Source organism: Sturnus vulgaris, chromosome 20 (assembly GCF_052056855.1).
Source record: "Sturnus vulgaris isolate bStuVul1 chromosome 20, bStuVul1.hap1, whole genome shotgun sequence".
NCBI lineage: Eukaryota > Metazoa > Chordata > Aves > Passeriformes > Sturnidae > Sturnus > Sturnus vulgaris.
In genome coordinates this window covers 6521400-6544732 of record NC_142262.1, presented here as the reverse complement: position 1 = coordinate 6544732, position 23333 = coordinate 6521400, and the positions used below count along the sequence as shown (strand labels likewise).

The 23333-nt window shown below is 47.1% G+C and overlaps 2 protein-coding genes across 3 annotated transcripts; one reads left to right on the top strand and one right to left on the bottom strand.

The window, feature by feature from the left end:
• Window positions 1–141: 141 nt before the first annotated feature.
• On the bottom strand, window positions 142–3970 carry MRPS7 (mitochondrial ribosomal protein S7). The gene is made up of 5 exons (XM_014878263.2): window positions 3876–3970; window positions 3137–3328; window positions 2777–2840; window positions 1700–1867; window positions 142–849 (listed from the first exon to the last, which is right to left on the bottom strand). The coding sequence occupies exons 1-5, from the start codon at window positions 3929–3931 to the stop codon at window positions 628–630; spliced, it is 702 nt and encodes a 233-aa protein (XP_014733749.2). The 5' UTR covers window positions 3932–3970; the 3' UTR covers window positions 142–627.
• A 29-nt stretch (window positions 3971–3999) lies between these two features.
• Window positions 4000–22996, top strand: GGA3 (golgi associated, gamma adaptin ear containing, ARF binding protein 3). 2 transcript variants are annotated; one of them, XM_014878247.2, is made up of 17 exons: window positions 4000–4095; window positions 9336–9420; window positions 9831–9906; window positions 10363–10461; window positions 11250–11373; window positions 12135–12238; window positions 12768–12848; window positions 13772–13909; window positions 14894–14975; window positions 15433–15549; window positions 16481–16747; window positions 17312–17379; window positions 17766–18088; window positions 18552–18817; window positions 19000–19169; window positions 19478–19588; window positions 20766–22996. In XM_014878247.2, exons 1-17 carry the CDS (start codon window positions 4056–4058, stop codon window positions 20874–20876), a joined length of 2262 nt encoding a protein of 753 aa, XP_014733733.2. In that variant the 5' UTR covers window positions 4000–4055; the 3' UTR covers window positions 20877–22996. The 2 variants fall into 2 exon arrangements, with proteins under 2 accessions (XP_014733733.2, XP_088032705.1); XM_088176579.1 differs by having other exon boundaries at window positions 4018–4095; window positions 9831–9910.
• The last annotated feature ends 337 nt before the right edge of the window (window positions 22997–23333 follow it).

The following is a 23333-nucleotide window of genomic DNA, read 5'->3' as shown; positions in this document are numbered from 1 at the left end:
CTGCTAAGTAATACTGAAGGGCTGCTCCTGACTGAAGCCCTAAGGGTGTGATAACAGTATCTGCTCCACTCTAGGGCCTCAAGGCTTTACACAAACAGGGTCGTTGGAGCAACAGAGATAAAGGTCTGGAATCGGGAAACCTTTCTCATAAAACTGGTTTTATTTTGTCAACATTCCCATCAAATCTGTGCAAACCATGTTGCTGCTGACCAAAACCAAAAATCAAAAAGGGCCTTTTATTTCCTCTTGTACCAATCCCTGTGGAAGAGGATCCAGCTCTGCAGTCAAAAACACTGCTGATTTGAGGAGCAGAGAGACTTTCAGATCCCCAGGAAACAGGTAAGTGAAAGATGGTTTTGTTTAGCTGAAAGAAAAACATCTAAGGCTTGTCTTCATAGGGAAGTGATTATGAAATAACTGGAGCAGCCCTGCTGGGGCTGGTAACTCAGATTCCCCCTTCCCCCATCCAAACAAGCACAAAGAAAAACAGCCTTGTGGGGATGGTGTGAGCTTTTCCTGGGTTAGATCAGAAGCTGCCTGCGAGGGATGTTCCACCTCTCCCTCTCCCAGGCTGGCAGCCTGGGGCTCTGCTCTCCAGGCCGTGGCAGCGTGTCCCACGCAGGGTCCCTACCACCAGCGGAAGTGAGCGTACGCCCGGTTGGCCTCTGCCATCTTGTGCAGGACGTGCTTCCTCTTGATGACAGGCCCCTCGTTGTTGAAGGCCAGGAGCAGTTCCTGGGAGAGCTTTTCTGGCATCATTGTCCGGCGGTGTTTGTTCTCCCTGCACTCGGTGATCAACCACTTCATGGCCAGGAAGCGCTTCCGATTGTCCGTCAGCGGGACGGGCACCTGGCAAGGGTTAAACCATGACACTTATCAGACCCTGCTCCTCCCCAGCAGCACCAGCTGGCACCTGCACATGGCCACTGTGCTGCTCTCTGCAGCCAGACCCACTCCTGACAGCTGAGCCCTGCCAGTTCTGCTCTGACTATAGGAACTGGCCACTGCTACCAAAATGGAAATTCTGGCCTGTTTGGGAGGTGGGTCCAGACTGGTTTGCGTTAGCAAAGATGGGAGATGGTCACCCAATCTCTGCACTGAATACAGAAAAGTCACAGAATCAGAGCATGGTTTGGGTTAGAAGGGACTTAAAGAACATCTCATTCCAAATGCCTCCACATCTCACCTCTCCTTCAGGCCCCAAGGGTTGTAGAGCCCATATTCAGAGACAGATTCTGCTTGTGTTTCAAATATCTCACTGGATCTAGGTGACCCATTTTGCCATGCTGACCTGCCCCAGGGGTTTGAGACCTCTCCCCAAGCAACATGGTGCAGTGGAAAGGATGGGACTGGTAGTCCGGGGACTACCAATTCTTTTGCTGCTGATCTCTGCCTCTTCGGGAAATACTTGCTGTGTATTTCTCCTCACATCTAGTCAGATAACCAGAGACTGCTGCTGATTAATGGCTGGACTTGATTAATCCCAGAAGTCTTTTCCGACCTTAGTGATTCTGTGACAGGGGAAGCACAATACTCAGAGGTGGGGATCCTGATTTTGGACAGTTTCTAGGTGCTGTTTTATTCCAGATTGCAAAGTGGCTCTTTCCAGGGAGAGATGATCTTGAGCTGATGGGGTGGAAACATCTGCCTCCCTAGGTAATTATCTCCCAACCAGATGTGCTCCCAGCCCCCTTTTCACCTGGTAGGTTTTGCCTCCTCTGGTGATGTTGCTAAGCCCGATGATGGGCTGGCAGTTCTTGAGAGCCTGGTGGAAAATTACGTAGGGGTTGCATTCAATCGTCTCCTTCTCATTTTCTGGAGCTTTGTGGTACTTCTCCAGCTGCTTCCTTTTAATGCTCTCCAGAGTCTTGGAAGAAAGACAAGAAAGGAGAAATATAGAGCAGATGGATTCTCCCACTCCATGAGCTTACATCACTTTTACAGACACCCCATTTTCACCTGAGCAGCTGGGACTCCAGACCCAGAGGCAAAAGACCCATTGGGAATTCTTTAACTCAAGTTTTACTTCACCCTCTTCCAGCACTTCAGTCTCCTTTTATCAGCCATTGCATTTTGGGTAAGAGGGATGAGCAGCACAAATGTGGGCCAGAAGTCAGGGAAGGGCAGGGACAAGGTGGAGCCAGGAATAGAGGTGTGTGCACTGAGCATCCTCCCCTGAAAAGCCTGCACTCCAGACCCCAGAGCCCGTGTGCTTCTCTGTAACAAGGAATCAGCAGTTAATTGGGAACATTTGGGCAAAATGTGTTCCCATTTCAAGGGATTTCAAGTGTGGAACAGACCAGGTGAGACCACCAGTTAATACCAGTTGCTGTGGGTCAGAGCAGGCTCAGAGCTGTGTCATGTAGGTGACACATCTGTGGGACGTCAAGGGCAAGTTATACAGAGGGTAAGGCATGACAGAGAGCTGCAATGATGATCTTTAGAGAAAATTATGTTTTTTAAGGGAATACTCTGTATTTATGCAGTACAAAAGGACATAAGGATATTGAAGAATGGAAAGAGAAGGTTCTCCATGAAGCTGCTGTCTGTCACCTGCTGATCTGTGAGCTAACGAGGCTGGGGCAATGTACATTTTATCAAAAAAATCATAGTCTGGAATCATGCTGCGAGCAACATGTGGCAGAGTGAAACACATCAGGATCACAGAGATGGACCACCCAGGTTCTGGTAATTCCCAGTTTCAGTGGGTTTGACATCCCAGCCTTCCATTTTCTCTAGTTTTAACATAATAGTGAGAAGAAACCTGAGTTCTTACCTGAGACATGAGGTTTCTAGCTAGCACTTTATTTCCACTCTTCATCATCATATTGGTGAATTTACTGTAAACACAAAGTCAGATAGGATCTGATATGAATTCTGATTTATCACCCACAGAAATAAGTCTCCCACCCTCATTCCTTTGTGTTATTCCCATGGTTAAATGTGGGTGCTGCCAGATCTGCTGTAATTATCTCTAATCACTGCAGGACAATGAACTCATTGATGGGAAAAGATTAACCCAGAATATAGGGATTGTGCTGTAACAAAGGCAACGTGCAGCCAGCAGGCGAAGGTAGAGGAGAGCAGCACAGCTCTCAGGCATTTTTGGAGAGGAGGAGCTGCTTCTTTCTCTGACCTGATCATAGGGTCGCTGAACACGGAACTGGAGAGAGTGGGAGGAGCAGCTTTGATTGGTCGAACAGCCTTAAGCTCCATTTGTTCCCTCTCCTCCTCAGTCAGCTCCTCCAAAGGTCTCTGATACGATTCCTTTTTCACTTCTGGCTCCAGGTAGCTGGGGTCGTAGCGGTTCCATCTCACCGGCATTATCCTGCAAGGAACAAGAGAAGCGGGGCTGTAACCCAGTGCACGTGCTGTGTCGCGACAGGGATGCAGACAGATGTGGACAGATGTGAACACGCCTCAGAAGGACATGCTAGATGTGAGAGGCATCACGTGGCAGCGGGCGAGCAGCTCAGTGAGGGATTCTATCCCATTTTTCACTGTTCCTGTGGCCAGGCATTGGAAGCGGCTGCGCAGGGGGCCGGTGGAGTCACCATCCCTGGAGCTGTTCAAGAGGAGTCTGCACCTGGGTGCTGTGGTTTAGGGATTAGAGCGGCGTTAGTGTTATTAGTGTTGCGTGCACGGTCGGACTCGATGGCCTTAAAGGTCTCTTCCAACCTTGCTAGTTCTATGCCAGTATGAGCCCGGCAGAACAGGCGAGCGGCCTGTCCGTGTGCCCCAGGTGCGGCGCACGCCCTCCTCGCACCCCTCGTGTGCTCCCGGCCCGCCTCCCCCGGGCCTTCCCCCGCGCTGTCCGTGTTCTCGCGGTGAGGAGAAGCCCCCGGGGAGCCCTCCCAGCCCCTGTCCCCGCTCACCGGGGCAGCCAGGCCCGCAGCCTCCGGCCCAGCCCCGCCGCGCTGGGCGCCGCCATCTTCCCTGCGCGCGCCGCCGCGCGGGGCGGGGCCAGCCCGGCTGTGGGCGGGGCCAGGGCCTGCCCCGCCTCCCTCGCGCGGCTCTCGCGCGGGTGGGGCGGGGCCCCGGGTCGCTCCGGCAACATGGCGGAGGCTGAGGGGGAGAGCCTGGAGTCGTGGCTGAGTGAGTACCGCGGGCGTGGGGGCACCGCCCGGCCCCCTCCGGCCTCGCTGCCCCCCGGCCCCTCAGCCCCTTCCCAGCGCTTCCCTGCAGCCTCCGCTCGCCCGATCCCGCCACTCCCCTCAGCCGGGCGGGAGCCCCGAGGCCGTCCCGGGGAGGCCGGGGGGTGACAGCGCCTTGGGGATGGGTTGACACAGCCCCCAGGGCACGGGGGAGTTTCGGCACACCGGGCACGGGGTGCCAGCAGGCCGAGGATTCGCCGTGCCAGGGGAAGAGCCGGGGCCGCCCCTGCCGGCGCTCGGCTCGGTGTGGGGCGCGGCAGCGGCTGGGGGCCGGTACCAGATCCCGTGGGAGAAGTGGGCAGCGGGCACGGCTGCAGCGAGCCCTGCCCAGCTCCTGCGAGGCTGCTGCTTTTTCTTGTCCGTAAAGGGTCATGGTTCGTGTTTGTCCCTTCCGTCTGTTCCCTTGCCTGGGTTGTGGCCCGCCGAGTGTACAGCTGAGTGCTGTTCCTGAGGTTCAGAATTGTGGGGTTTCCCCGGTGAATTGTATTTATGTGTTACACAACTGTGATTTTCAAGTAGACAAATCCTGCTTTATGCCTGGCTGCAGTTTCGGGGTAGTTGGGGACATCCATTCTGTACAGGCTGGAATATATCAAAACCCTTTGTCAGAATAAGATACCTTAGAGGTTAGAGGGGACAAACCCATGTTGTTTGTTGATGCCCAGCCCCTGCTGAGTTTCCCCTGCCTGTGTATCTGTCCGTGCTGCCCATGTCATTTGGGCTCTGGCTGTACAGAACACGGGGATGTGATTGTTGAATGAACCAGTCATAACTGTAATTGTTTTTCTTGTATTCCACACACAGGAGCTCTTGCTGCTGTCCCTGGGAGGCCATGCTGCCCATCATAGCCTGTTGCCTAGATTTTCTTTTTTTTTTTTTAATAGTTATTTGTTTGATTATGGCAGCAAGTGAAGTTCCAAGTAGTCAGGCACTGGGCAAACAGTAGAACATGGTTATTACCCCAAATACCTTTGAGTGCAAAACCTGTTACCCTTAGAGCTATCCTTCCATAAACAAGACTAGATAATTCTCCTTCTTTCTTGATATTTTTATATAAGATTCAAACATGTACATGCTGTCATGTTAAACGAGTTACTGGCTGAAAGATGTTTTCAGCTCTTCTCATTTTAGCTCAATCCCTTCTGACCCCTTACTGTTTTTGCTCCTCCTCTGAACTCCCACAATTTGTCAATATCTTTTGTTGTAGCCAGTGAGACACAAGAAGGAACACCCACATCCCTTCCTTGCAATCTTTCTCTGAGGAGAGCTGACTCACCCAGTTCAGTTTGTGTGTGAAAATATCTCTAGTAGGAAGGATATTTTGGGTTGTATAGCCTGGAATGCTTCCTGACTGCTTGTTTTGTGGAGATATTTTTTAATTGAGGAAGTTAAGGGAGAGGTGATGTGTCCTTGGCCAAGGGGCTAAAGGGAAGAGTTGCAAAGGCCTTACTCACTGTGAGAAGCATTGCAGCGAGCCTGATTGCAGAGGGGCACACATTTTTCAAGGCTTGAGTGCTGCTGTCTGATTTCGGGGGATGCTTTTATGCCAGGTCACTGCTACAGTGATCGCTGCTGGTGTGGCTGTATCGCCCCTCCCATCGCAGGGAGCGCGGAGCTTTCCGTGTCCGGGAATTACCGGCCGAGTTGTGAGGTCGGGAGGCAGAGCTGCTGCAGCTTTCATCTGCCCTCCTGAGAGCTTTTTTCTGTAATCGTGACAAAGCCGTGGCTAATGCCAGCCTTGAGGGTGTGCCATGCTGTGCCCTTCCTAAAGGAATGGCTCAGCAGCACATCCAACTTCCCAGCCAGGGGAAGATGGAGAATTTCTTACTGAAAATGTTTTGGGGTTTGTTTTTTTTTTTTTTTGCCCTGTGGTGGTGTGCAGCCTTCTGCTGCCCTGCCTCTGGCATCAGGTGGAGTCACAGACCCATGAAGTAACATCATCCTCGTGTCCTGCTGCTGCAGCAGCATCTGCGCCTCAGCCTGGGATGATCTGGCATCTGCATGTCCTGCCTCATTCCAGGCAGCTGGGATGAGAGAAGGTGATCCTTCCTTTCCTGTCCTGGCTGGCAGGCTCTGCTTCTGCTCTGAGCTGAAACAGGAGAAGGTTAGGAGATAATGTCAGTTGTACAAACACAACTGGAGCAGCTTTTTCTACTGCATCCAAAAGGAAGCTTCTTGTATCCCACTCATGTCAGTCTCAGGCAGTGTTCCACTGTGGAACAGATGCAAATGGATAAAATATAATTGTCTTAATTTCCTTTTTCCTTGGTTTATCTGGCTCAGCATTCTTTTCTGCATAGGACTGCAGAGCCTGACTTAGACTGGTCATGCCTGGGCTGGGAATCAGAGTCTAAGCCTGACCTGGGGAACTTTTTGTTGGGGTGGCTTTTGGCTTATTTCAGTAGAGAAGTGAACCCAGGAAAAGAGGAGCGTTTGTTACCAGCCAGTTAAAGATCTGTGGTTCTCTTCATTCCAGCTGCTCTGTGGTTCTCTGCGTTCCAGCATCGTTTATCTCCAGAGAAAACAAACGTATTTTTTCATATCTAATTATTAATCTGAATATTACCTCATTAGCATTTCAGTCTGGCAGAGCACCTGAGGGGCTCTGATACTCAGGGTGGGTGTGATGCAGCTTTGTCCTGAGCATATTAAAAAAAACCTGAAAACTGAGACAGAAGTGGTGGCAGGACTGGGGTAGTGCCAAGACTACAGTCCCCAGATTGCTAGTTTAGATTCACATGGTTGCCAGTGTGAAATGGGATTTTCAGGAGGGGACCAGGTGGACAAGTGTCTCTGGAAGCAAATAACTGGCACCAAATGGGCCTTGCTTGGCAGTTTCAACAGAAAAGCCAAGGACTTGATATTCTTGATATAAGGGTTGAAGCATATTTATAAAGCAGCACAGACGAGCTCCTTGCCCACATTTTAAACATTCTTCATAAAAATAGAGAGGATTTTAAGTCACAACTTGAGAGACGTGACACAACTTCCTGTAGGGCTGGAAAGGTGAAGTGAGGTGATTCCACTCCTCTGGGATGCTGAGTTCACGTGGCTGTGCTGAGACTGGGAACAGCTATCCATACACCCTGTTGTGTTGTGTCATGCAAACACATCAATCTCCAGAGCCAGGGCAGGACTTGTGATCAAGCTCATTAACTTTTATGAACCGAGATTTCATATGGAGGTTTTATGCATGTTGGAAATAGGGAGTTTCTTCATGTGGAACAGCACTTCCCTTTGGCAGTCACTCTCTCCTTCTGAGACTTCACTGTCTTCGTGTCAGAGCTTTTGCAGAAAAATCTTAGATGAGTCTGAGAGCATGAAATAATCCAGTGTCATTGCAAAAAGTTTTTGGAGATATTTGGAGCAGCTTTGAAATTAATATTTTGAACATGCAAATCTTGGTTATGTTTTCCTATTTGTACCACATCATTTTCCTAATTTTAGGATGTGCAGCCAACAGAGTCCAGTTGGTTGTGTGTCCTCATCTGTTTGTGCTCCTCCTGCATTTATTAAGTAAATTCCCTTAATTCCAGCCATGAACCTGAATGTTTTTCTTCTGGGCCTGCTGAGCACAGGAGGTGCTTTGGAGCACCAAACTATCACAGTGCTGTTTGGCTTGCATGAAGAGGCTTTGGTTTCATGATGCTTCCAAGGTGTTCATCAGTTGGAAATGTGGTGATAAGATTTAGGTGCCAGGAACAACTGTTCCAAACAGTTGTTTGGCTCTGCAGAAGTTGTCTTTTAAATTGAGCTTCCCTTGAATCTCTGGAGTTTAAAACCAGCCAGGTAGCTCAGCGAGTTCTACAGAATGTATTCTTGCAGTTGTTCTTCCCTGGCTGCTGTTTTCTGCTTATCTGGGGTCCCATGAAGGTCAGCAGGGGGCACAGAGATTGACCAGTGGGATATTTTACCATGCAATCCATGGAAAAATCTACTTGCTTTACAAGTGAGGAGGAAAACCTGAGCAAACCTTGCAGGATGGGCACAGTAGCAGGGCTGGTGTGCACTGGGAAAAGGAGGGTTTGGAGTAGAAGCCTGACAGCTGTTCAGCTGTCTCTGGAAAGGTAAAAGGATATGTTTTAATGATGATAAAAAAATGGCACTTTGTAATGCAGCATGTGTTTGTTTTGTTATGCTTCCCTCAGAGATGAAAGTACAGGGATGTGTGCTGGGATTTTTCCTGTCCTTCATCCCCTGTTGTATACTATCTGACTAAGCAATATTTAATTTCCTAAACCTCTTTCCATTATATTAAAATTTTTAGGAAGGTTTCTTAAATGCCAGCTCTTAGATATATAGGGACAGGTACAGTGCATTGTTTCTTTCCTTACAAGAAAGAAAAACCATCATATCTGGTTATGGCTGGAAAATTAGGTTAAAGCAGGAATCTGCTCTGTTCATTCTGCATCAGGGTTAAGTAAAATACATGGAGCAGATGCATTCATAACCAAAGAGACGCTGATAGCCTCACTACTCTGCAATCAGTGCAGTCAGTGAGGTCCTGCAGCTTAAGGGAGGATCCTTCAGGGGACTGAAACAGCCCTGTCAGTAATGCATTGGTCTCTTGGCTTCAGCACATTGGATTTGAGTTCCTGATCAGGTGCAGGCTGTTGTGTTTATTACTTGCAAGAAGAACTCAATGTATAATAATAAATTTTAGTTCATAAATCCCAGGAGAAATGCTAAGGTATCAATCAAATCAGCTGGCACTCCAAAAGCAAGTGCTAATGCTAAATGACTGATATTAAACATCTGATGTTCCAGCCCTTGATTCTGCAAAATTCCCAGAGAATACAAAAATAATTTAATATGTAGAAACTGTGAGGGTTTAACCTTTAAAGAGTTTAATGTTACAGCCAAATAGAAAGAGACAGCAATTTCAGGCAGAGGAAACTGTGAGCTGAAATATTTTATCCTGTGCTCTCATTCAGGATATGGGAATAGCCTGTCTCTAAATACTTGAGATTTGGCACCTGTTTCCTTTGGAAGGCAGTGGTTCTTACTGGATGTTTGGATGTCTTAGCTTGGACACACCCTTTTCCCTGAACAGATATACCTCATGTGAACTTCTTTTTTAGAGCTGGCAATGGATGTCAGATGCTTTTCTCTAGGAAATGTGGGACCTTTTATACTGTTTCTTCTCTTGATTGGTAATATGTTCTCTTTCCCTTGCCAAAGATAAAGCCACCAACCCATCCAACAGACAAGAAGACTGGGAATACATCATCGGATTCTGTGATCAAATCAACAAGGAACTTGAAGGGTGGGTGTCCCAAACTGCTGTAGACTTAATAAATTACATTCACAGTTTAAAGTGTGAAATTTCATTATCAAACATTTATATTTTCTTTTATATATACTGATACCACAAGGAAGAGCTGGCTACAACAGAGAGAAGGTGCTGCCTCTCCTGTGAAAGGCAGCGTGGCTAATCTAGACTGAGCACTGGGAAACTGGGAATTCTGAATCTGCTTCTAATTTCAGGTTCTGCAGCTCCAGGGTTTTCCTCTGGCCAAAATTACTCCATTTGCCAGTCTGTAAAATGGGGTTATCTCTGATAGTGCTGGTAGGGCTTCACATCTTTAAAATCTTTACTTGCAAGACACTTTCACAAATTCTGCTGTTTAAACAAAGTGTGAAAATCCTCCATGGTGTTCACCTGCTCTGTTCCAGGCCGCAGATAGCTGTGAGACTCCTGGCTCATAAAATCCAGTCACCACAGGAATGGGAGGCAGTCCAAGCCCTGACAGTAGGTAGTCCTTACCCCTCCTCTTAAATCCAGCCATGTATCCTATTGCATCACCTGGGTGGAGTCGAGGGGGCCCAGGGTGTGTCCATGGGGTCGTCTGGGGGCTGAGTGTCCTCATCCCCGGGAGGGAGGAGGAGATGGGAGGGAGCACAATTCCATCACTAAAGTGTCTGGAAACAACTCTGAGTTAGTTTGAGCTGCTTTCCTTTGTTCTCTTCAGGCAAGATTTGTGTTTGTTGTTGAGGCCAAGTATTGAGATAAAACAGACCCAGATACACCTGGCTGAGGTCGGGACACCAGCCTGCCTTGATGTGTCATCCCTAAAGATGGGAGATTGATGTCTGCATGGAGCAGGAATGCTTGTCTCACTGCCAGGGGCCCTTCACCTCCCCTTCACCCTGTTATTGTAGGGTTTTGGTGTTGCTTTCAGCCCCTGTTTCTGTTCCTTAAATGCAGGTACTGGAAGCTTGTATGAAGAATTGTGGGAGAAGATTTCATAATGAAGTTGGAAAATTTCGCTTTTTAAACGAGTTAATAAAAGTTGTGTCTCCAAAGGTTAGTCCCTGAGCCTTCCAGCTGTAGCTGCTTTTTGTTTGACCTCTGTAAGCTACAGGCAGCATCCAAAATATTTGCAGTGTTCTGTTTGGCTCATTGCACTTATTAGTCTGTATTCAAGAGCATTTGTTAGCTTAACTCTTGTTGTTTGGGGATTTTTTATGCCTTACTAAATTTCTTGGGAAATTGTACTAATTTGCCATCACTATGCAGTTTCTGGGTTGTTCTAATCCTTCATGTACCACAAGGACTTCTAAAATTTGGGCTCTGTTATTTTAAAAAACAAAATTCCAGTGATGGTATAAGAGAAATGTGATGCAGAGGTTAAAACAAGAGGTTTGACAACACACCATGGAGCTCTAGTCCTCATTCTGTTTACTTGTTGTTTAAAGAGTGCCAGACTAAGTCCCTCAACATTCATGATGAGTTTAATGTGCTGAAACTCTTCCCTATGGTGTGATTGATGCAGCAATGCATTCCCAGATTCTTTCCCATAAGACAGAGGAGGGGGTGGTTCTCTGTATTGCTGTAATTTTTAAAATAGCAAAATCCTGGAGCCAGTAGAATAGCTGCTTTTTTTTTTTGCTGAACATTATCACAAAGCTTCTCTTCAGTGTTATTTCAAATCTATTTGAGGAGCAATTTTTCCTCCTAATGAGATGTACCTTAGATCATCTTGGAACTTAGGTTGTACACCTTTGAATGTATTTCACTGAGCTTCCACAGACCTTTAATTTTAAAAAGAAATTAAGAACATGAAGAATTTGGATCTTTTTTCCCACACTTAGTACCTGGGAGACCGAGTCTCAGAGAAGGTGAAGTCCAAAGTCATTGAATTGCTGTATAGCTGGACTGTGGCATTGCCAGAGGAATCCAAAATCAAGGATGCCTACTACATGCTGAAGAGACAAGGTAGGAAGTCAACTGCTCACTCATGCATTCTCTTCAGCCCGGGCTTTGAGCAAGAGTGTCACAAAATATACAGCTTCTAATTAAATGGGGTCAAGACAAGCTCTGAGGGGAGATATAACAAGGGAGAAATTCTCTGAAAAGCTTTTCATTATGTGGAAATGCCTTAGGCAGGGTTGGGTTTGCTCTGGTAACTAAATTAGTGAAATACCTTGCAAATACTTTTGTTTTGAAGGGCCTTTTTTTCTTTTGGTGGAAGTAGTTATTAGATGATTTGAGCAAGTCCAGTTTAAAGTGAAATAAGAACTTCCAAGTAGCTTTTTGTGTTCTTTTAACTAGAACAGCTTTGCAGCTGTTCCTTTAGTTCATCTGACACACATTTCTTGTGTAGGCACAATAAAAAAAATACAGTAGCTTCACAAGAAAAATAGATTCCATGAAAGCTGTGGAAACCATCCTGTCCTATTAGGACACACAGACTGCAAGTCATAACTGTCCCTTGCAGCACTGTGGATGGATAAACTAAAGGCTGAATGGGGCTGAAAATGGTTCCTCCCCTTCAGAGGGAGAGTTTAGGCTCATGTTGTGGGGTTGGGAGAACATCCAGGTAGAAGTCATCTCAGGGATTTGGATGTATTGTTCACTGGAACAGCGTGCCAGTGTCAGGGGCAGATGTGTGTTGGCTTTGACACAGCCTGGGAGTACCTGTGTGCCCTGCCTGGTGTGTGTGTGCTGACCCACAGGGGTTCCCCCTCTGCTTTCAGGGATTGTGATGTTTGACCCCGTGATTCCTGCAGACAGAACACTGATCCCTTCCCCACCACCTCGTCCCAAGAACCCAGTGTTTGATGATGAGGAGAAATCCAAGGTACAGTGAAGACTTGTGTCAAAATCACTAATGAAAACTGATTCCTCAGTGCACATTTAGAATAAGGAAGCAAAGTATAATAATGTGGCTTTTACTGGGGGTGGGGATAGTTAGTCTGTGCTTTTGCAGGGTTCACTGATTTGTCTACCTGCATAACCATAACCCAAAGTTCCAGTTAAGACCTTGTCTGTGTTACCATTATGGGGTTACTGCTGTTAAAGTGCCATCCTGCTGAAGTACTGGGTAGCAGAGAATGGAGGAAAAATAATGTATGGGAGTGATAACTATCTAGTGCCAAAAGTCTCTCAGACTTCACAGAATGTGCCCTGTGTAAAAGTAGGAATGCAGCAACTCACATAGATAATAAACTCTAAATGACTCCTGCTGAAGTGCCTGTAACTATGGAAGCTGTGCAAGCTTTGTAATACTGGGCTGTATCCTTTTTCCCCTGAATTGTTCATATGGATTCCTTTTCCCTTTGCTCAAGGATCTTTATTTGTTTCCTGACTATCATCTTCTTGTCTTTCAGCTTCTAGCCAAGCTGCTGAAAAGCAAAAACCCAGATGATTTACAAGAGGCTAATAAACTTATAAAATCTATGGTAAAAGAGGTAAGAAATTCCTGTAGAATTGGTTCAGGTCAGTATTCTGCTTTCCAGGTTTTAAGCAATTTGACTTCAAATGGTGGAGAGCTTAGGATTTGGTCTCTAGCTTGTGCCTAGGAGATGTTTGTGTCACAGAAATGTCTACAGTTGATGTCTCTGGTGGAGGATGGAGCAGGAATTGAATGTCCCTTGTTGTGGATAACCACATTCCCATCATTCAAAGTGGGATTTCATATCAAGGTTTGCTGGGAGCATTGTTGTACCACTCCTGGATGCTGAGGACTGAGTCATTGGACTGGGTCTTCTCACAAACAAGTTCATGGAAACACCTTCCTGTTTATAGAGCTGTGTGCATCCACGCATGGCAGTCATTCCAAACTCTGGAGTCAGGAAATTACTCACTGGGATTGTGGCAAATAAAAGCATACCTTCTGGACTTAGTGGTTGTATAGGTTACCAAGATATTTCATTCAAGCTCCTCCTACCCCCAGGGCAGGCTCTCCTATGTCTTCAGTTGGAATCTCCAATCAGAGATGGGTGGACATTTTCCACCTGAGTGTGCTTGTTGTTCCTAGTAAATGTTTTGCTTCAAACACATCTCATTTGTTAAATGGCATCAAGTGAACAAAAAAATCTTCTGAAAAGGTCAGAAAGGAACTTCTGGAAACATTTTTAGTGGTGTAATTATGCATTGAGGTCTATTTAATGAGACTTACTGGAAATGTGGGGTTGCCTGTAATTTCAGAATGGTTGTGAAAAGACAATAAAATAAACAAAGCTTCACATGAACAAAGAAGAGTTTTGTTTACTTTTTTTCTAGCTTAACCATAAATAGCCATTACTTGACATGTTTGCAGATAATACCTGTGGTTGTGTTACTGTGAACTTTGAGAAGGAAACTCACCCTTTCTGTGCTTTTCATTCTGAAGGATGAGGCTCGGATCCAGAAGGTGACAAAGCGCATGCACACGCTGGAGGAGGTGAACAACAATGTGAAGCTGCTGAATGAGATGCTGGTTCATTACAGCAAAGAGGACTCATCAGAGGCTGACAGGGAGCTCATGAAGGTGGGTCTGAGCTGCTCCTTCTTCCCAGCAGTCCTGGAGTCAGTCCTTTCTTACAGACTTGAGTTTTGCAGAGAAATACAAACACTGCAGTAAAACGGAGAGCAATGATGAGAAACAGGAGCTGCAAACAGCAGACAAGAAAATATCCATGTTTTTAGTGCCTATCACCAAAAGACTGGGTGGGGGAATAGCTCAGTTTCATGTATGCTTGAAGTGAGGTACAGCTGTTCTCCAAAGGTGCAGGGTGGCAGAACCAAGAAGGTGCAGTTTGTAATTCTGGATCCTATAAGGACACACAGACTGCAGGTCATTGCAGATTGCTGCTGTCCTTTGCAGCACTGTGGATGAATAAACTAAAGGCTGAGTGGGGCAGAAAATAGTCCCTCCTCTTCAGAGGAAGAGTTTTAGCTTGTGTTACTGGGTTAGAAGAGTATCAGCAAAGTGAAAATCAAAACAACCACCAAGGATGACTTGGCAGGCCCTGAGCCTTTAAGAATTGCACATTATTTTATTAAAAACATTAAACCCACTTCTTTTTAATGATAGCATCTTTAAACAGTGGTAAGATGCTTAAGAAACTTGTTTGTTTCTGTGAACCATTTTGTTATTGCCACCTTTCTGCCTTGTGGTTGCAGACTCAGTAGTGGTTGCAGCACTAACTGCTGAAGCATGATTCTGCTCTTCCTCAAGCTTTTAGGGACTACTGTACGAGGAAGGAACATCTCTTTTGGACTAGAACTTGGCCATAAGTGCTGAAGTGAGGAAGGACTGAGAGATGTGTTGGGAATGCAGGTTGTTACCCCAGGCTCATGTAATGCTGCTCAGCAATGTGAGCTGGGCACAGAGGGCCATTCTGGCTGTGCAGTCACACTGGCACAGTGAGCACTGTGACACTGGTCTGTTCTGGGGATTGTTCTGTGCTGACTGGTGCTGCTGGCAGTGGCTTCTGGCTGGTGAAACCCTTTGTCCTAATCTGCCTTCCAGGAGCTCTACGAAAGGTGTGAAACCAAAAGACGGACACTGTTCAAGCTGGCCAGTGAGACAGAGGATAATGACAGCAGTTTGGGTAAACTAAGCTACACTTGTCCTTTTTAAATTGCTTTTGTGCTCCTTGCCTTTGTAAGGGGTCAGCTCTAAAGTCATCTCCTCACTGTGAGTTCCTGTTCCTTTGATAAAGGACAGTCCTTCCCTCTTGGTGCTTTTCATTTCAGTTCAGGCAAGGACTGGATGGTAAAGTTGGTGGTTCAGGAGGATGGGAGCAGTAATGGGGGACAGCTGCTGCTTTGGGAGGGGAAGGGAGTAGCTGTGGGGAGCAACCTTGGGCTCATTTTTTTCTTGTTATTGCAATGTGTATGGAGCTAGAAAAGGTCAGGGTATTGCTTATAGAAATAAGGCACAGGCAGAGTGATGGAGCTCATAGCCAAATAGTCATGGTTTTTCTTGCTGATTATTTAGCTGAGCACTCAGCATTAGTGGGAACAAAGTGACTAAAGCCTTGGAGGTCATTTTTGTGTCTCTTGTAGGAGATATTCTGCAGGCCAGTGACAATTTATCGCGTGTGATAAATTCCTATAAAAAAATAATAGAGGGGCAAGTGATCAATGGTGAAGTGGATCTCCCTGGGATGTCTGTAGTGGAAGGTGAGTTCCTGGGAAGCCAGTTTAATTTTTGACTCCTGCAATTCTAAGTCTTTTGAACAATGTTTCCTGTTTTGTTAAAGTAGCATTTGATGGTTCTTGAATTCACAAAATTCAACAGTTTGTGAATCAAAGGGGAACAAGAAGGCTCCTGAGCAGTGGATAAGCAATTCTGGACAGGAGCAGCAGTGCTGCAGCTTTGCATTCTCCTTTGCTCAGTCCATATTATTGAAACCTTTGATGACATCAGTAGTAAACCTGCATGTGAGCAGTTTGTGTAGCTGGAAATTTTCATCCATTTTCCTCCCCACATTTGTCCTGTTTCTTAATGGTAACGTGTAAGAAGATAATTTTATCAAAAACATAAAAGCTGAAGAGTAGCAGCTGGACCAAGGGTCCTTTTCCTGGTTTTGCAAGTAATTCCACTTGTGAATTCAGGCGAATTGCCCTCTTCACATTTCAGCTTCACCGTTGAATGCTCTGGACACAAGTGTGACAAAATTACCTTTTCCTACTCAAACATTTTTGCTGCTGCCTGGCAGCATCTTACTGAGACAAGACTGCTCTAAATATGAGGACTGAGATGGTATGAATTTCCTTCAGCTCTCCAGCTCTCTGATATCCTCTGTTCATTATAATGCTGTAGGATCTCCCAAAGCCTCATCTGATTTCAAAAGATTTTGAAGAGATTATGAATTGTGAAGCACTGGGGAAGAAGCAGTGGTTGCAGCAGATTTTCATGTGGAAATTCTTTAAGTATCTGTGCTGATTTACATAGTCTAGACAGCAAATATCCTTTCTCTGTTACAAAGAGCCATAAGCCATGCTCAGATGAGGATCTAAACCACCTCTTTGCTAATTTCTTCTGCACACCGAGTTTGTTCTGAGCCTTTTGCCTTCTTTCCTAGTAGTACTCTTCTCTTGTCTGCTGCAGGGAGTAACTCCACCAACAATCTCAACACCCTCATTGACCTTGCTGGACTGGATGTCACTAGCACCCCTCCACCTGTGATGCCACCCAGCAGCCTGACAGCAGCGCCCAGCACAGCCCCTGGCCCAGCTGAGATCCCCATCCTCCCTCCTCCTCCCCAGACGTTCGTGCCGCTGCGCAGCAGCTCCTCCAGCCACGTGGAAACAGCACCTGCCCAGCAGGGCACAACCAACTCCCTGTCCTTGCTGGATGAGGAGCTCCTGTGCTTGGGTAAGATGCTCAGGTGCCTGCAAAAGGGTCACTAAATCTATCCTAACAAAGGCTTCTGCATTCTCCATGTTCCTGGATTGCAGGGAACACTCCCTTGCATCATTCTGAATAGTAGACCTGGTCAGTGAGTCAGTATTGAAATCTCTTGCCAGAGCTGGCTGCAAGAAAGTAACTGTTAAGTGCAGTTGCAGTCTGATCTCTGGGACATGCTGTGTGTACAGAGTGAAGTTTGGGACAGATGAAGCCCTGGTTGTGGGGTTGTGCTGAAGAGGAGGGCCTCAGAGGGGCTGTGCATAGGAGCCTGCAGGATGCCTGTCTGTGGAGCCCAGATGTGAACAGCAGAAGGCAGTGCTAATCAGGATGGGTTAGAAGAGCTGTGTGCAGGGCTTGAGTGTTGGCTGCTGGTGCTGTCAGTCTCTTCCTCATTGTAGACTTGCAGTCCATCTCAGTATTTTATCAGGTTCTTGGGCTCTGGCAGAACTGAATCAAGTTTTGATGGTACTGAAACAGCAGCCAAGGAATGACACTGAATTCATTTTCTCCTACTGTTGTTTTTCCCTACAGGCCTGAATGATCCAGCTCCTGCAGCAGGGAAGGAGACCTCGGAAAACAACCAGTGGAGCATGTTTGAGGTACAAAGGAGGAGTCTCAGGGAAGGGGAGGGAGGGAGAGAGAGATTGTCATTGTGGGAGGTCTCAGACCCACTGTCACCTTGGAGAATCATGTGATCATACACATGGGCAAAGGGACTTAGCCCTAAACTCTGGGATAGCTGTCTTTAAACAGAGTAGGTATCCCTGAACCTGGCTTTCTCAGTGTCCCATCTGTCCCTATGATGTTAGTCCTTGCGTTGCTTAAATTACAGATCAGATGTAGCCCTGACTTAGGCTGCGGAGTTTGCTGCTTGTCACCTAGTACCTGTTTTTGTGGTAAACCTCTGTCCCTCTGTAATAGAGCAGTGCCATCTCTGCATCAGGGCCAACAGTGAGTTAGAACATCTGCCTGTCCTCTCTTTCAGAATGAGCAGTTGGACCTGGATTTCTTTAATCCGAAGATGGTGACTGTTGCTTGCAACCCTGCAGGAAATCCTCTTCTCCATCACACATCACAGACCACGTGTGGGACATCAGCCACGCTGCCTTCTGCTTTCCCAGCCTCCCAGACTGCTCCCAACATCCCAGCACCAAACTCAGCACCATTTGTATTTCCTGCTGTACCAGCTGCTCCTGCAGGGCCTCCTAAGACTATTCCAGCTTCTCCTGGGTACTTCAGCTCGTCTGTGGGGAGCAACATGTCACATAAGATGGATGCATTGGGACAACTCCTCGAAGAAGCCAAAGGGTAACCAAAAGTCCTGACTTTGCCTTGGCTCTGCAGTTAGAAAGCCAAGTTCACTGCATTGCCAGTTCTGAGGGTGACTTTCAATTCTGATTTGGTAGAAATGTGGAATTGGTATTTTTCTTCTCAGAGGTTTCACTTTACAAACTAATACGAGTTTCCCACCTCTGGGAGAGAAAGGCAGGCAGAACACACAGCTGTACCATTGCCTGATCCAGAGTTGTGGTGTGAAAGGGAACCAGCTGTTGAGGTACAGAGGCCTTGTTTCCTTCCTGACTCAGAGAAATGACCCCACCCAGCCACCACCCTGTCCTTGTAGCTCTCCTCATGGCAGACCACGCAGAGTCACAGACTCAGCCTGACTCCAGGCTGCTGCTTTGTCCTTGTAATGTTGTTATCTCTGGGTATTGGTGAAATTCCTGCCTCACTTCCAGCTCCATTTACCACTTTTCTGTCTCCTTTGCAGGACTGGCACCCAAGGCATGGTGACACCTTCAGTGTTCCCTGGGGTTACGTTGCCAAGCACTGTCACCCCTGGCCCATTAGCAGCACCTGCAGGGCTGCCAGCCACTACCTCTGGAGCCCCTCCAGCTCCCTTCCCGAGCAGCTGCACTGCTGGATCAGGAAGTCCTCTCTTCCAGCCAGCATCATTCCAGCAGCAAGGCAGTCCCATGAAAGCACCTGAAATTTCTTTGGCCAATGTCCACGTTCCCTTGGAATCCATTAAACCCAGTAAGTATTTCAGTTTTTTCACTTTGCTCTGGATATTTTCTTAAAGGCAGAGAGCTTCTTGGCAAAGCCCATGAAATAGAAGGGATGAGCAGCTCCAACCGAACACCCCCATTGCCTGATGCTGTCTCAGACCATGTGCTGCAGCACGAACCTGGATCCTCTCCCCTCTCTCCCTGTGGCAGGCAGTGCCCTGCCCGTGACAGCCTATGACAAGAACGGCTTCCGGATCCTGCTGCACTTTGCCAGGGAGTGCCCGCCGGGACGCTCGGATGTGCTGGTTGTGGTGGTCTCCATGCTGAACACAGCGCCCCTGCCCGTGAGGAACATCGTGCTGCAGGCAGCCGTGCCCAAGGTAGGGACAGCAGGACAGAGAATGCATCCAGGGACTTGTGACAGCCTGGCCTGACCTTTCTGTAGGCTGTGCTCTGCCCCTTTCCAGAACACAAAAGTTGTTGTCAGAGGCAGAAAACAATGAACAGGATAAGTCAAGAGATGCCTGTTCATATTGTGTTTTGCGAGCTCTTGTTCCCTCATCCTCACTTGTGGGTTGATTCTTTTCCATTTGGATGTGTGCTATTGTCCCCTCAGCCTGTGCATGCATCCTTCATTGTCCCCAAGGCAGGCGATCATCCCTGAGGTTCTGCTCTATTTCACTTGCAGTCCATGAAAGTGAAGCTACAGCCACCCTCTGGCACTGAGCTGTCTCCGTTCAATCCCATCCAGCCACCAGCTGCCATCACCCAGGTCATGCTTCTGGCAAATCCTGCCAAGGTGAGAGGGGCAGTGGGATTTATCCTGCCCTCTTCAGACACATTTGATATCAGCTGAACTTTGTGGAGGGTGGGACCAAACATTTGAGCAGCTACAGCTGTTTGTTCCTAAAAGTTTGGACTTGATGACCTTGGAGGTCTTTTCCAGCCTTAATTATCTGTGATTCTAATGTGCCCTTCAGAAGCAGTTACTATGGAATGTTGGTGTTTCAGTTCAGGCCTAGAGGAGGATCTTTCCAACAGTCTTTGGCAGGCAGAGCTATGAGAAGGGGCAGTACACTTCTTCCAGCAAAAGGATCATGTCAGGCTCAGCTTTAAAGGGTAGCAAAGCTGCATCAGGAGTTTGACTGTCCTGTGCACTGATCGTGCCTGGCTTTGCTGATAATTAGATCAATGCTAAATTAACTGGTGCTGTAGCAGTACTTTTGATGAATCAACAGACAAATGTAAGATCATGTCTGTTCCATCATTCTCTGGGGAAGTACCTGTGACCAGGGACACAACGAGTTTGACACTTTCAGCTGATGATGCTGGGAGCATCTGAGAAGCTGTTTTTCCTTGCTGTAATCATTAATTCAACCAGCCAGCTCTGAAATCCCAAAGCTGAAGGACTTTTTAATTGTTTGACAAATTTAGATGTTTATACTTGAGAATTACAACAAAAGTGCCCTTGAAGTATCAGCTGAAAGCTCTGAGATAAAAGGATGAATGTCAGAGGGGTTTAGTGGATGTTTAAAAAACTTTGTGGGTACATGAAGATGCCCTCGTTGAAGGGCTGCTTCCATGCTTACTGTATTGCAAGGCATTTTTCAGAGCAGGAACTATTTTACCTTCTTCCACATGATGAGGAATTTAATTTTTGGAACTTTTCCAGCAGCAGTCTTTAAGTTCTGGAGAGCAGCTGAGCAGCTGGCCACGTCTGTGCTCACAGGTCATTTATGCTTTTCTCGTTCCGCTCCTTGTAAGCTGTAAAAGTTTTTTGCTATAAAAAGTGTAAGGTGAATAAGTCAGGTTTGTAAATAGCTGAACTCAATGAACTTAACCTGCGCCCTCACACCCCTGCTCTGAACAACAGAAGTCTTGTGCTCTCTGTAGAGTTGTAACAGTGAAGTGTTTTGTTCAGGGCTGTTGAGCTGGGACTGTTCTCACATTTCTTTTGGGTTTTGTCTTTCCTGCAGGAGAAGGTGAGGCTGAGGTACAGACTGACCTTCACCCTGGGAGATCAGCCCAGCACAGAAGTGGGTGAAGTGGATCAGTTTCCCCCGGTAGAGCAGTGGGGGAATCTATGACCTTAGGACACTGCCAGAGACTCTGACAGGACCAGGGCAGGATCCCACAGGACTGGAATGGATGTGCCGTTGGGAGGGACACACATGCTATCCACTGGTGATGTTCAGCTTTGTTTACATGTCCTGACCACTCTGCTTGTAGCTTTAGTCCAGAATGTTGTGCCCCACATTTGAAGGGGCCCTGGAACACTTACGCCAAGCATGAACTGAAAGGCAGCCAGTGACAGGCAGTGCTGGCTGCTTTTACCTTGACCTCTGGGTGAATCTGGTTCTATCTTCCACTCTATTAAACTTGAAGTTATTGTATTTTGAGGGAAGACCTGTCAGCAGAAGGGAGTTTAGTTGGCTTTTCCTGCACTGCTGTCCAGAGATCCTGACAGGCTGTGGGGTGATGATGCCGCGAGCTCAGCGCAGAGCCCTGACAGAGCCCTCCCTGGGACTGTGATTCCCTGTGCCACGTGGGCCGTGAGCATGCTGAGCAATAATGCTGCTCCATGAGGGAATGCTTCCTTTTTTACACTGAAATAGCACTTAGTTCCCTTCCTCCTCTCCTGCTTCATTCCCAAGGGCCCGTGTAAGCAGCCCCTCGCTCCATGTGTGCCATACTGCTGTATCTTTACTTGTTATATTTATTTTACAATGCTGGCTGCCACCCTGGGGCATCCATTTGGGGCAGCTGGGGCTGAGTTTTGTCTGCAAACGGTTACACTGGTTTGGTTTTTTTTGCCTTCATTGCATTCCATGGTGTGGGGGAAGGAGGAAATGCATAGTGAGGAGGTAAGAGGGCTGGAGGGTATTGGTCAGTATTAGAGGACAGTATCTGGAGCACAGAACTGTCTTTACAATCACTAGTTAGGGCCAGTGACTGAATCCAGGAATAAGGAGAGATGCCTCTCATGTCCCCTCATGCAGGCAGTGTTACTGGTATAGTCAAATACTATTTTATTGCTGAGTACAATGACCTACAAGATGTAAATAATAGAGCTGTAGGCTATTAAAACAGAACAAGCAGGCAGAGAAAGGAAGAGGCTCCCCCGGGCTGTGCTGGGGCATGTGCTGGGTTAATGTCCCATTTTCTTTGTTCCTGTATTACGTGGCAAAGTGCAATTGTCCCCAAAAAGGGGGAAGCAATTTTGCTGGACATCAGTGTTAACAGAAGACCTGATCTCTTGGTTATAACCTCCCAGAAACAAGGTTTAAGTCACCAAAACTTTGTTCCAGCAGCCCCTTCCTTCTCAGTTTCCAGTCTCAAGCAGTGCCTCAGTGAGCTCTGAGACAGACTGTTGTAAATTAATGGGAGTTTTTAGCACCCACTGACACAAACACAGAGGGGTGCTTGCTGAGTCCTTGGATGCTCAGCTCTGCATTTCCAGCAGGGCTGTCAAGCAACAGCACTTCTCAAACGTGGAGTGGGATCAGAGAAAAGCAGTATACAGAGGCTCCTGCCTCGTGTAGGAAAACTCCACAGGAGGTGAACATCGTGCTGGAATGGTGGCTGTAAAACCATTGCTGCAAACACAGCTTGCAGTTATTCATAGTTGAATTTTCTTTACTGTGCTGCAGAGTAAAAATCCCTAGAGATTAAAAACAAGGGATTCACAAGCCAGTGTCCTCATGAGAGGCACCAGGCAGCTGCAGGAACCCCTTAAGGTGGAATCCAAGCATGTCCTGCTGGTCTGAAGCCTGTGGAGTGCTCAGCTTTATCAGCTCCCTGATGCAGAAGACAGGGGAGAGGGATGGGTTTAAGCTGTTTTAAATTGATGGACTGGAAGACTAGGGACAAGGAGAGAATTCTTTCTGCCTCATACATGTTCTTGCCAGCACTTTAGACACAGTAGGCATGGGGGCAGTGCCTGGGTGGTGTGTCCTGAGGAGCAGGGTCACCACGTCCCTGCACATGGATCTCACTGTGACTTGGAGGAAGGCAGGAGAGCACAGGTGCTTTCTGTGAACAGCAGCGGCCACCTGGACATGCACCATGGTCTTGCTGCTTTGGAAATTAAACTATGAATGTTCCTTGTCTGTAGGGTGAGGTTCCTGCTTCATCCCCAGCAATCCTACCTGTACATACATCTTCAATGCATTTGTGCTGCTGCATGTTGAATAAATCATTTTCCCTATCTGGCTCTGTGCTGGCCCTTTCTCTTGACGGCTTCTGCAGTATGGTGCTGCTTCTGGAAATCCTCAAACTCAAACTATCAACTCAAGACCTTCCTAAGCAAAAATAAGAGGGTGCTGTTTCTAAAACCCTACTGGTTTAAGAGGTGGCCTTCATTTCAGTTCTGGGTGTTAGAAGCAAAGAAAACAAAATCCAAGGAAAAGCTGTAGTGAGGGTCACTTCACCAGGGGAGGGCTGCCAGGCCAAGCTGGAACAAGCAGCTGTAGCATTTTGATGCAGCTCCTTCATAAAAACTAAAAAAAAGCCCATGAAAAGTTGTTTTTGGAAGATAAAAACAA